The 13,772-nt window shown below is 35.8% G+C and overlaps 1 protein-coding gene across 1 annotated transcript in view; it reads right to left on the minus strand.

Annotated features, from left to right (window-relative positions):
- The window catches only part of LOC102902597 (complement C5-like), a 41,472-nt gene extending 36,945 nt beyond the window's left edge, over nt 1–4,527 (minus strand). Inside the window, exons 1-4 of the mRNA XM_019816453.2 lie at nt 4,385–4,527; nt 3,616–3,808; nt 2,058–2,220; nt 392–462 (exon numbers count right to left, since the gene is read on the minus strand). Of these exons, the coding sequence (XP_019672012.1) occupies nt 392–462; nt 2,058–2,220; nt 3,616–3,808; nt 4,385–4,449 (492 nt within the window). The 5' untranslated portion in view covers nt 4,450–4,527. The remainder of the gene's footprint in view (nt 1–391; nt 463–2,057; nt 2,221–3,615; nt 3,809–4,384) is intronic.
- Between the last annotated feature and the right edge of the window lie 9,245 nt (nt 4,528–13,772).

The raw sequence follows: 13,772 nt of genomic DNA on the forward strand, positions 1-13,772 counted from the left end.
TTGTAGTGATATACTGCATGCCATGCACTTCTCAAGGTACCACAATTTATACTTCTAGAACCCTCACTACATCTGCCCATGCTTTTTCACAGATGGCAAGAGGATACAAACTAATTAACTACATCCACTTTGGAGATGGAGTCACTAAAGGGTGTTTTTTAATGGGGCCATATAAAATATATTTCACTATTTATACACAAAAATTAGCAATCAGGATAAAAGAAGCATAAGATTACCAGGTTGTACCCACAACAGGTGCTAAATAAATGCCTGCTGCTATACAATACTGAATAAATTAATGCCACATTTGACTTGTGTTATAGTAAGAAAAACTATTCATATAATGAAAATGCCAAGGTTAAAATTTGATTTAAATTAAAGGCATACTCACTATAAAAGTTATGGTAACTTCTCTTTGTGATGGCTTTAACTCTTCGTCCAATGAATAAATTCTAACTTTTACTACAAGAAAAAAAAATTGTCATTATTAGAAACTCTGTTCAACTCTTAAATGCTCTGACAATATCATTAATAACCCTATAACATGAGGGTCATGAAATCTAGATTAAAATTTAGAAACCCCAAACATAAAATCCTAGTTTAAAGGAAAAGATGAATTAGCAGTGTCTGGTTGGCTTAGTCAGTAGAATCACGTGGTTCTTCATCTCAGGGTCGTGAATTCAATTCAAGTCCCACTTTGGGCATAGAGCTTACTTTACCAAAAAAAAAAAAAAAAAAAAAAAAAGGAAAAGATGAGTTAGAATATTGGATGTGAACTTTAAAGTGAAAAAATAAAAAAATGTTCTTTTACCAAAAATTTCCTGAATGGGTTCTTTTAAATATTCCACTTTATGTACTTAAGATATGATTCAACTTACTGAGTATTTTCACTCAAACTTTTTTATTTTTTATTTCTTTTTAGTTTATTTTTATTTGAGAGACATAGCAAGCAGGAGAGGGGAAGAGAGAGAGGGAGACAGAATACCAAGCAGGCTCCATGCCGTCAGCACAGAGCCTGATGAGGTGTTCAAATTCACAAACCGTGAGATCATGACCTGAACAGAAATAAAGAGTTGGACACTTAACCGACTGAGTCACCCAGGCGCCCCATTAACTTTTTGTATTTTTTAACCACTGATAGATAAGAAAGACTGCAGCTCCCTGGTATCTGAAATTACTATAGAATAGAGGAGGAACATAAGTGGTTAATTGTGTCAACAGACCCAGTGAAGCATTCTCTAGCAGAAAAAATGCAGGCAAGAATCTGCATACCTCAAGGTGTAATGAAGTACCTAAATGCATAGCAGGGGGAGAGTCTCATCTCTCCTTAGACACGCAGTGATTTTTGCAACAGGCTTCCAAGAAACAGCTCTGAGTGTCTAAAGAACAGTTAATGTGTACTGGCAGGGAGCTTGTACTGTTGCTAAAATTATGGAGGTGACCTCCATCCTTGGTCACCTAATTAGCATCATCACCATCGCCATCATCTTTAATGGCAATTCAGAAAGCACTGCAGCACTCAATATACCCATTACTTCACCTGCCTTCTCTCCCTTTAGATAATTTCTAAAAGGGAATTTACTGGAAGAAGACTAAAGCTGTTTCGAACAGAAACACGGGAGACAAACATTGCTAGGTGCATTTTGTAATTTGGTTCACAATTTTCTACGTTAATGTGAAATTGAAATTCTATTCGTAAAAGAAGAGGATATTGAGAATAAACATGAGATTGTTTTCAAGTTAAAATTCAGCCTCTTGTATTAAGTTCTGTAATACGTCACTTCAAATTTAAAAAAAAATTTAAAAGGAGACTTGGTATCATTCTAAGAAAGGTCTTCCTTACCTCCAAATTATATTCATATTTTGCTGATTCTTTGTTTTTATAATGTAAAATTTAACCTTTAGTTTGTCAACTCTAGTTTTGTGTATGGTATAAATTTGGGAATTAATTTCATTCCCCGCCCCCCCCCAAAGATAAAATCCATTGGTCTCAATACCATTAATTAGGTCATCCCACTTTTTTCCCCCCAGAAATTAAGATTCCCTCTCTATTATACCTGACTCATCTGAATTGTAAACAGATTTGTCTGTCTGAATGACGATAAATCCATTGTCATAGCGGAGTGGAATTTTTGTTGCTTTTGAAAAATGATCACATACAACTTCTAAATATACATATGAAACTGCATTTGGTCCTCCAGATAAATCTTTTGGTTGTATCTGTTTAAAAACAAAGTTAAAGAAGGAATATTATATAATAATCTTAAGATAATAAAAGCATTTATCTTTTAGGTAGCTATGAAAATGAGTTGAATAATTGTTTATTTGTAACAAAAATTTTGTAAAATAAAACAGCAAATACAGAGGTGTTCCTGAAAAAATGTATTTCAGTTTCTTCTCAAATTTAGTTTGAAACAATTACTTCAAAAAATTATCCAGATTTAATGTCTGTTAAAAATGACAATCACTGAACAAAATTCAATTTTTAATAGAACATATCTATTAAAGGGTGAGGAAAAGGGTTGTGGACATGTCTCTAATTTTCCTTGAACGTTGTTCACAAATCTGTTTGAAAAAACTTACTTGATTCAAATCCAAACTGAAAGTACAAAAAGCCTATGATAGGTATATACTTTAAGAGAAAATTAATTTTGTAGAACAAAGAGGTTAAAACGTTGTACATAATTCAGGAAAACAAATGTTCAAATTGTTCTCCGTTCACTTCTTTGAGTTTTTTAGATCAACAGAGTCAAATCTATGTCTATGTTTCTCTTCCTCTTATTTTTTTCCTCTGAATATATAAAATTTAAGTATTTAATTATTTCTTTCTGGTACAGTTTATCCGTGGAGGATACATTACAAGACTAGGTGCCTGAAGCTGTGGATAGTACAAACTCTATAAATATTGTTTTTTTTTTTCCTATACATAATACCTATGATAAAGTTTAGTATGTAAATTAGGCACATAAGAGATTACCATAACTAATAATAAAATAGAATTATAACAATATACTGTAATAAATGTTATACACACGTGGTCTCTTTTTCTCTCAAAATATCTTACTGTACTATACTCACCCTTCTCCTTGTAATGATGTGAGATGATAAAACGCCTATGTGACGGGATGAAGTGAGGTGAACGACGCAAACACATGACATAGTGTTAGACAACTATTGACCTGATGATACATCAGAAGAACGATCATCTGCTTCTGGACACCATGGTTCACCATGGTTAAGTCAAACCACAAAAAGTAAAACAACTGATGGGGCTGGGGGGCACCACTGTATTTATCTTGAAATTTTTTAAGCAGGTATATGTGGTGGCTGATTTTGTTTTCACCTCATGTCATCAAATCTTTTCATATTAATAACCTTAATCTGCTTCATTCACACTTTTACATTTCTTTACATTGCCTGCAAATCAGAAGCAGATTCTTAACATTTCCCACTTACTTACGTGTATAAACATATGACACTTATCTCTTCTCAACTAGTAAATGCACTTAATAGTATGATGTAACACATTTTTATACCTACATGTAAAAAAGGATCAATGTGTGTTTTATAAAGAAATACTTGGCATATAAAAGAAACTAAGATAAGAATACATACAGTTAAGTTTACAGAGCTTTGGAATTTATTTTCTGGAGACAAATTAACTTGGCCAGAAGAATATGTAAAACTTTTATCGGGATAACTTTTAATAGCAATGGTCACAGCAAATGAGTCCGTGTATCCATGAACTTGAATTACTACATTTTCAGAGGCTCCAACATAGAATACTTTAGGTGCTGAGACAACATACCTGTTGAAACAGTAAAATTACAGAGTCAGACTGTTAATAAAACATAATTTTTTAAAAACATTTCACTTAGGAGAATCAACTGAAATTAGCACCGTTTCTTATATTTAACAACATATATTTTATTTCTCAATGTTTTATTATCTATGATGAAGCCAGGATAGCTTCCTGAAAGTATCCAAAGGATGAGATTTCAAGGAGGCAGATCCAAGTGGTTTTGATCAGTTGCAGCCAGGGGGGGGATGTAATAGAGTCCACTATAAGAAATGCAAATAGGGATCATGCTTCTGTCTTTTGAAGAACCTTTTTTAATCAAAATACCAATCAGTAAGTTACCCTTCCCCAGAGCAAAGGTAACAGCTTGGGAAAAATACAAAGTTTTTGAATACAAGTCATGTGGTGTTCACAAAGTACTCATACAGAAAACAGAGTAACGGCATTGGACAATAGAGAAAAGAAGAAGCTAACCTGGAGTTTTCAGAAGTAGAAAATTAATTTCATGTGGCAGTGATTGAGTTCTGTTTTCTATAAAAGCATAACCAAAACACGTTGCAAATGAAAACGGGATTTTTCACTTACGTTTGCTCTTGTGCCCAACTTTTTCCCAAGTAGAAAAAAATACAGACTACACTTAAAATGTCCATGCCTGGGGTAGCATTAAGCTGTTGACAACTTTCTGGAAATTGTCCTCCTTTTTGTGAACTCAGCTTGAAAATTTTGGTTAAATTAGTCTTCAGGTTAATTATTAACATTAGATAGTGGGATCACTGAGAAGGAAAGCTAAGAATTTAAATCATAACCTTTGAATGTCTACAAGTAATTTTGGGATTTGAAATATAAAGGAGATATTGATGAGTAAAGCAGAAAAGACACCCAAATGGGAGTCTCTAGAAAAATGTGTCAAAGCTGGACACAGATACAAAATACTTGGAGGCTGCTCTGGTCTTGCACATTTTCTGGGTGTAGTAGATGCAGTTAATGCCATGACCAGATCCCCCTTACTGGGCTTGGTGCAACCATTCTTTAGATACCTTGAGTGCTGGCTGTTAAAGTTTCTCACTTGCCCCCTTCTCCAAGTAATTCACCTCAGCCATAGATGACAGCTTGCCCAGAAATGCTTGAGATGTTACATCCTCTGTCTGGGATTGGTTCGTAGTCAATAACTGATTGATTCTGGGGGCACAACAGCCTACCTTCCTTGCTTCAAGGTGGGACAACTTCGTGGTAGCATCCATGCTACAGAGCACCCTGGTAGGGTCGGGGTGAAGCTAGACCTCAGCTGATACCACATCTTTGCTTAGTTCTTGCCCTGCCCTGTGCAGCTTCCCTTACTGCTTACAGGTTTCTCTTGAGAGAAGTCTTGTAATAAACTCACTTGCATGGAATGTCTCCCTGTCTCAGGCTCTACATTCTAATTTTAAGGAGCATGGGAAGGGACTATCATCCTGGATCTCAGGTAGAATGTCTCAGATATGGAAGTGGTTCTGAGGCTTCCATGGGATGGGTCTGGTTGAATGGGGCCCACGAGGTCTGTACTGATCCACTTTAGAGCAGGTCTAAAGTCCCAAGGCAGCTCCCCAAATGCTGAAATGTTCCCAGGGAACTCTAGGACTAGAAATGACTCCTCAAGGTCGACAACCAGGGCATGGGCAAGGGAGCAATGAAGCTATTGCTGTCTTAGGCTTCCTTAAGTCTGCATTCAATTGCACGCATGGTCCCATCTTGAACTGCAAGTCTCTAGGTATATTGGGTGGCTAGTAGTTAGGTTATTGGGTTTTGTAATTGCCTCTTCACTTGACTGTTTTTCTCTCTAGACTATAAGTTCCATGAGGACAGGTACTGGGTCTAACATATATAATGGGGATATACCCCAGAACTTATTACACTGTCCAAAGGATACATAGACACTCAACAAGTTGTTGCCAAATGAATGAATGAAAAGGTGGGCCAAGGAAGATAATGTTGAAAGGCAGGCTGAGGGCAGGTTGTGGACGACCCTGAATGCCAAGTTAATGAGCCTGGATTTCATTTTGTATGCAACAGGAAACAAAGAATTTCGACATTGCTTCTCTGACCCTGGGGATGTTGCCATCTCCTTATGACTTACTGTTCTTTGTTCCATGGAAATAATAGGTAGTACATTTTATGCAAAGTATTAGTGAAAATGTTCTCTAAGGTAAAATGCAAGCAGAAATTGATAAAATTCTGAGATGTCAAATGTTCATTCACAACAGCAACTTTAAAAACTGTTCTATCATAACAGTTTTAGATTTTGATAAGCAAGAGTTTTATAGCTGTAATGTTAGACTTTATACTTTTGTCGGGACTAATGGCCTTGTGTGAGTAGTTAATGAACTCTCTCATGAAGTGATGTTGCTGACATACATGTTGTTGCAACACATTTTTTTGAACAGGGGCCTGTAAGCTAATATTTAAACCACTGACTGAGTTCTAAACCATGTCAAGCAGAAGCAATGATAGGAAAATTAGTAAGCAACAATGTATTGAAAAGGATCATTTAATGTAAAAAGACCTTAAGATTGTAGCTACATAGATCCAGTCCAGAACATTTTCAAACCAACAGTGTCAAAAACACTCTCATCAGAGATGAGACTAATTTTAGCTTTGTTTTAATTTTTGGCCAACCATCTCAGTTACTGAAGCTATCTGAAAGGAAAAATCACTTTATTTCAAGGGCATATTTAATATATATCTTCTTCTCATATAGGTTCAAAATTTGGGCCACAAAAGGACAATCTGTGTTACTTGTTTTGTACTCAGTCCCATGCATGGACTCACATGATTACTAAGAAGGAACAAATACAATGACAAAGATCGGGAACGAAAAAAGTGTCAGGTCAAATTTCACACTATTATCACTTTTTTTTAAGCATTTTTAAATATATTTTTGAGAAACAGAGAGACAGAGCATGAACAGGGAAGGGGCAGAGAGAGAGGAGACACAGAATCTGAAGCAGGCTCCAGGCTCTGAGCTGTCAGCACAGAGCCTGATGCAGGGCTCGAACCCATGAACCATGAGATCATGACATGAACTGAAGTCAGACACTTGACTGATGCTTGACCAACTGACCCACCCAGGTGCCCCTATTATCAGTACTTCTTAAACCTAAATAGGCCACATACATTTAATATTCCCTAATACTGAAACTTTCAGAGTTTTCTCCCCCCAACCTTGCGACAAATGGGAAGAGAAATTACACAGGTGGAGTTATCTCAAGGCTTCTCAACCACAGCACTACTGACATTTTGGGCAGAGTGATTATAATGGGCAGCTGCCCTGTACATTGTAGGCTGTTTAGCAGCATGTCTGGCCTCCAATCCCACTAGATGTCAGCAGAACCTTCTTCCTAGTCACGGCCACAAAATGTCCCCGACACTACCAAATGTCCCCTGATGGGAAGCAGGGCAAAATGGTCTCTGGTTGAGAATCACTAGATTGCTGTATGTTTTAGTATTTAAGGAGAGAATGAGGAAGGTACTTACTTGTGCCTCTATCAAAGATACAGGGGTGCCTGGGTGGCTCAGTTGGTTAAGCATCTGACTTTGGCTCAGGTCATAATCTCACGGTTTTTGAGTTCAAGCCCTGCATCGGGCTCTGTGCTGACAGCTCAGAGCCTGGAGCTTGCTTTGGATTCTGTCTCCCCCTCTCTCTGCCCCTCCCATGCTCATGCTCTTTCTCTCTCAATAATAAATAAACATTAAGAGAAATTTTTTTTTAATAAAAAAAAAGATACAGAATTCAGTAGGCTCTTCATTTGAGCTATTTGGCTACTTTAAGCTACCATGGAAATCTGTAATTCCCTTACTTTCTTCCACAAACAGGAATGTCATTATTTCATTTCTTAATTAAAAAAAAAAGTTGTTTTAGAGAGAGAGAGTGCAAGCGGGAAGAGAGGCAGAGGGAGAAAGAAAATCTTAAGCAGGCTCCATGTTCAGTGTGGAGTCCAATGGGGGACTCGATTCCATGACTCTGGGATCATGACCTGAGCCGAAATCAAGAGTCAGATGCTCAACTGACTGAGCCACCCAGGCACCCCTGGAAAGTCATTATTTCAAAGACCACTGATGGCTTCCAAATTTATATCTCCAATTGATATCTGAATGTTGGAGTGCCTCAGGGTTTGGGCCCTTTTCTACTTTTTAATGTGCATTCACCCACTAAGCAATCTCATTCAATCACATGAATTTGAATACTGTCTACATACACCAATGCACTTAAATTTCATTCTCTGGACCACCCCCCTAAGCCCTAGAGTTGTATATCTAATTGCCTTACTCATAACCTACACTTGGATATCTAATTAGCATCTTAAACTTACTACATTCACAACAACTTTAAAGATCTCCTTGCTCTACAACAGAATATCAAAAAATTAGGACAGCTTCTAACATATATGATAAGGATTGAAACATTCAGAAAAAAAAAACCTGGAGGAAATACAGGTTATGCAAAGTGAAGAAAACTATTCATCTACCCCCCCCAAAAAAAAACCTCCCTTAATATACTCATAAAAAAAGAGAAAATATTGCAATCATGAAGCAAGAACAGGATACCATAAAAAAGGAACATTCAGAGAACAAAATGAGCTCTTAGGTATTAAAAACATATAAGAAACTTTGGAATATAAAGTTGAGTAAATCTTCAAAAAAGCAAAGAGATGGTAAATAGGAGAAAAAAGGATAAATTGATTAGGATAAGATAAAGAAGGATAAAATAAGAGGATTAGAAGGCCCAGCAGCTGAATAATGAGAAATGAGAGCTCCAGAAAGGTAAGAGGGAGCTTATTATCAGTGAAATAATTTAGAAAATTTTCCAGAAAAGAAGGATGGGAGTTGTCAGATTAGAAGATCCTTCCAAGGGCCAAGTAAAAAGACGAAAATATATTGATACCAAGGCACATCATCTGGAACTTAGGATCTATTTCTTGCCCTCAGTGCCTCCAAATAGTTTCCAAGGAAAAGAGAGACAGACAGAAAGACACAGAGAGAAATATGACATATAAAGGATTAAGAGTTAGAAGGATTAAGAAGGATTATGAGTTAGAATGGAGAATGGTCTGAACTTTCAATAGCCACAGGGAAGCAAGAAGACAATGGAGGGATACCTTCAAATTTCTAAAGGAAACTTATTTCTAGTTTCTACATTCAATCAAACCATCCATGAGGTGTTAAGGGTAGAATAAAGACATTTTCAGAAATGCAAGGCTTTAAAAAAAATTGCCTCCTATATGTCTGACTTCAATGTGCTAGGAGAATGTGCTCTACCAAAATAAGAGTATAAACCAAGAAAATAAAGATATGCAGAAGGTACAATGCAGGCTTGAGGCAAAAGGATTTCTCAATGGGATAGTGAAGGGAAAGTCCAGGATGACAGCTATGCACAAGATGTACAGGAAATCCAAACACTTGTAGCAGTTGAAACTCAAGGGACAGATTTGTTGGGGATTTTCATCATCCAGATCCATGTTGCTGGTTTTTAAAAAAATTTTTTAACATTTATTTATTTTGAGAGAGAGAGACACACACAGATAGACAGAGCCTGAGCAGGGGAGGGGCAGAGAGAGAGGGAGACACAGAATCTGAAGCAGGTTCCAGGCTCTGAGCTGTCAACACGGAGCCTGACGCGGGGCTCGAACCACAAACTGCGAGATCATGACCTGAGCCAAAGTTGGACCCTCAACCGACTGAGCCACCCAGGCACCCCCATTATGCTCTTATATCATCTTTTTCACTTGAGGTCAGAATGCCCATGTGAACCTGACCCAGATTCTTATTTGTACTTGGCTTGTTGAAATTTGTTCTGATGAAATTCCTACTCTCCATTCCTGATCTACACTACCCCCAACCAGACGCCCAAATGCAGTAACTTCTGTGCTTATCATAACTCACTACATTTACCATGTACACAGACACAGACATTCCCCAAAGTGGCTCTTGTAAATTCTCAAGAGATAAAACTAGGTTGTGACCCAGAAACTATTCACCTATCTACTCTAGGAATACTTCATCTACTAATGGCAATCTTGACTTTTCCTTAGTAACTATATTTGGCTTTCTATTCAGTTATTCAAAAGTAAACATTATACAAATTAAGGATAAACATACACCTGGTAAAACTATAATGAAAAGCAAGGAAATTATTCATATGCAAGGATTATTAATATAAAAATCATCCTCTTTTGGGGAAGAGGATGGGACACCATATAAAGAATGGGTACATACAGGCACACAGAGAGCTTCTATTTCTTAACCTGGGTGCCCTATATGCAAGTATTCAATATGTTATTATTCTCCAAGCTATACTTATATGTTTTACAATCTCTTCTTTATTTATGATAAATATAGTAATAAACACCCTGCAAAAGAAAATTAAATAATGCATTTTGAGAGTGATGAGACTTCTGACACATCAAATTTAAATGAAAAGTAAATATAACATACTTTACAAATATATATTTGTTTTTTCTTCTCAACTTATTTAATAATCTAATATTTTATAAGGTAATAATTATGTTAAAGCATTGGTGTGTTTGTAGCATATATTTAGGCACAAAGTATAATAACAGCACAAAAAGGAGAAAGAGGAAAGCTTATGAGAACAACATTTTTATGTATCGGTACAGTTAGGTTAGCATAAATATGAAGTAGATTCAGATAAGTTATGGTAAGCCATAGAGAAATCATTAAGAAAATAACTTCTAGAGACACCTGGGTGGCTCAGTTGTTTAAGCATCTGACTCTTGATTTTGGCTCAGGTCATGAGATCAAGCCCTGTGTTGGGCTCTGTGCTGAAAGCAGGGAGTCTGCTTGGGATTCTCCCTGTCCCTCTTTCTCTGCCCCCTCCACTCGTGCTCCCAATCTCTCACTCAAAATAAATAAATAAACATTAAAAAAGAAAAGAAAATAACTTCTAAAAATAGAGTAAAATTACAGGAATTAAAACTAACACTAGAAAATAGTCATTTAATGTTTTAAAAAAAGCTATAAGGGAGGAATAGAGAAACAAAAAATACATGATATATAGAAAACAAAAAGTAAAGTGGCAGATATAAATTTAGATATATCAATAATCACATGAAATGTTAGTAGGTTAAATTACACAATCAAAGGGTAAAGATTGTCTGGCTGGATTTTTACAAAAACAAGACCCAACTATATGCTGTCTACAGGACACACTTTTGATTCAAAGATACAAATAGGTTTTGGGTAAAAAAAGATATATAACAGCAACCATAAGAAAACTGGAGTGACTATATCATATCAGACCAGGACATATGTAACAAGAAGCATTCTCCATTCTCTCATATGGTAGGCTATAAAACAAGCCTCAATAAATTTAAAAGAATTTAAATTACATAGAATACGTTCTCTGATCACAGTGGAGTGAAAGTAGACATTAATAACAAAAAAAAAATTGGGAATTCACAAATGTGTGGAAATTTTTTTTTTTACAATGTTTTAATGTTTACTTATTTTTGAGAGAATGTGTGAGTGGGGGAGAAGCAGAGAGGGAGACACAGAATTTGAAGCAGGTTCCAGGCTCTGAGCTGTCAGCACAGAGTCTGACGTGGGACTGGAACCCACAAGCCGTGAGATCATGACCTGAGCTGAAGTCAGACGCTTAACCGACTGACCCACCCAGGCACCCCACAAATGTGTGGAAATTTAACAACACGTTCCTAAATAACGAATGGTTCAAAGAAAAAAAATCACAAAGGAAATTGGAAAATACTTTGAGATGAATAAAAATGAGGACAACATACCAAAATATATGGGATGCAACAAAAGCAGTGCTTAGAGGAAATTCTGTAACTGTAAACATCTACATTAAAAAAGAAGATCTCAAATCAACAACCTAATCTCCATCTTAAGACAGAAGAGAAGAGAAAACTAAGTGCAAAGCAAGTAGAAGAAGGGAAAAAACACCAATTAGAGTTGGAATTCTAGAATAGGAAAACAACAGAGAAAGTTAAACCTAACCAAAAGTCGGTTCTTTAAAAAAAAAAAAAAAAATCAACAAATTAGTCAAATCTTTAAGCTCTCCAAGAAAAAGTATTGTCAGAGTTTTTTAATTTTTATTCACTAAATATTTTTATTCACTAAAATAATGAATAAAGAGGAGACATTATTCACAATATTCCAGAAATGGAAAGGATTATAAGGGAATGCTATGTATAACTGTATGCTAACAGATGAAATAAAAAAACAGATGAAATAGAAAAGTTCCTAGAAATACGTAAACTACTAAAATTGAAGAAGAGATAGACGATCAGGAAAGACCTATAATAAGTAAAGAAATTCAATTAGCAATTTAAAAACTACACACAAAGCCCAAGTCCAACGACTTCACTGGTGAATTTCTATCAAACATATAAAGAAGAATTAATGCCAATTCTTCTCAAACTCTTACTAAAAAATATAAGAGGAGTGAACACTTCCCAATTCATTCTATCAGATCAGTGTTACCCTGATACCCAAACCAAAGACATCATAGGAAAACTATAGAACAATATCACTTATACATATAAATGCAAAAATTCTCAACAATGCTACAAACTAAATACTACAAACTAAATTAAGCAGCATATAAAAAGGATTATAAGCCATGAGGAAGTGGGATTTATCCCAGGAATGTAAAGTTGGTTTAACATCCCAAAATTAATTAATGTAAAACACTGTAACACCAGAATGAAGAACAAAACCCATGGTCATCTCAACAGATGCAGAAGAAAACATTTGACAAATTCAATCCTCTCTCATGATTAAAAAAAAAAAGTCAACAAGCTAGAAATAGAAGAAAACTTCCTCAACCTGATAACAGCATCTAAGAAAAATCCACACTTAACATAATATTTAAATGATGAAAGACTGAATGCTTTCCTCCTAAGATCAGGAAAAAGCACTTGCATTCAAAATTATACTGGAAGTTCTCATCAGGACAATTAGGTGAGAAAAATAAACAAAAGGCATCAATATTTAAAAGGAAGAAGTAAAACTATCTCTATTTTCAAATGACATGATCTTGTATTAGAAAATCCTAAGGAATCCATTTAAAAAACAAACAAACAAACAAACAAAAAACCATTAGAACTAAGAAATCGGTTCAGCCAGGTTGTAGGACACTGGATCTATACACAAATGTAGATTGTATTTCTATATAGTAGCAATGACTAAACTGAAATTAAGAAAACAGTTCCACTTATAATAGCATCAAAGAAAATAAAGTTACCTAGGAAAAAACCCAAAAGAAGTATAAGTTATACTCTGAAAACTATAAAACATGTTGAAAGAAATTAAAAAAAACCTAAATAAATGGAAAGACATCCCATGCTTAGGAGTTGGAAGACTTCATATTGTTGATTGCAATATGCCCCAAACTGATCTACAGATTTAACACCTAATATGGCTCACCTGAGCCCCTTTGGCTGTGGCACCTAATTTATGGCTTTACTGCTCCAACTGTGCTCTAGCCCTGCTGATGAACTTCTGGTTTCCTCAAGTTGCTCTCTCAAATATCTTTGGTCCTCGCACAAGCTACCTATTCCTTTTGCCTTAGATGCTCATCTCAACTTTTTCATGTGGCTAACTTCCACAGGTTGTCCTCAGGTCTCAGCTTACAAACCCTATTTTCTAAGATATCTTCCTTGATCTACTCTGAAGAGGATAAATGCCTCTTTCTGTGTGTGCCTTTACGACCCATTCTTACTGATTTCAACACTTCCAATTCTGCTAATCTCGTTTTATATTCTACTTGTCTGTATTGCCTTAATGAAATGTAGTCATATCTGGTAGGCAGGGCTGAGTCATATTTGCCATATTCATTGAACAGATGAATTGAACAAATCGAAGAACTCACATGTTGATTTTGTCAAATGATGCTCCTTTCTTTGGCTTCCATCACCATCAAGAGTAGTGGTTCTCAGTCTTACCTGCACATCAGGATCAT

The sequence above is a fragment of the Felis catus genome, chromosome D4, assembly GCF_018350175.1.
Source record: "Felis catus isolate Fca126 chromosome D4, F.catus_Fca126_mat1.0, whole genome shotgun sequence".
Lineage (NCBI taxonomy): Eukaryota > Metazoa > Chordata > Mammalia > Carnivora > Felidae > Felis > Felis catus.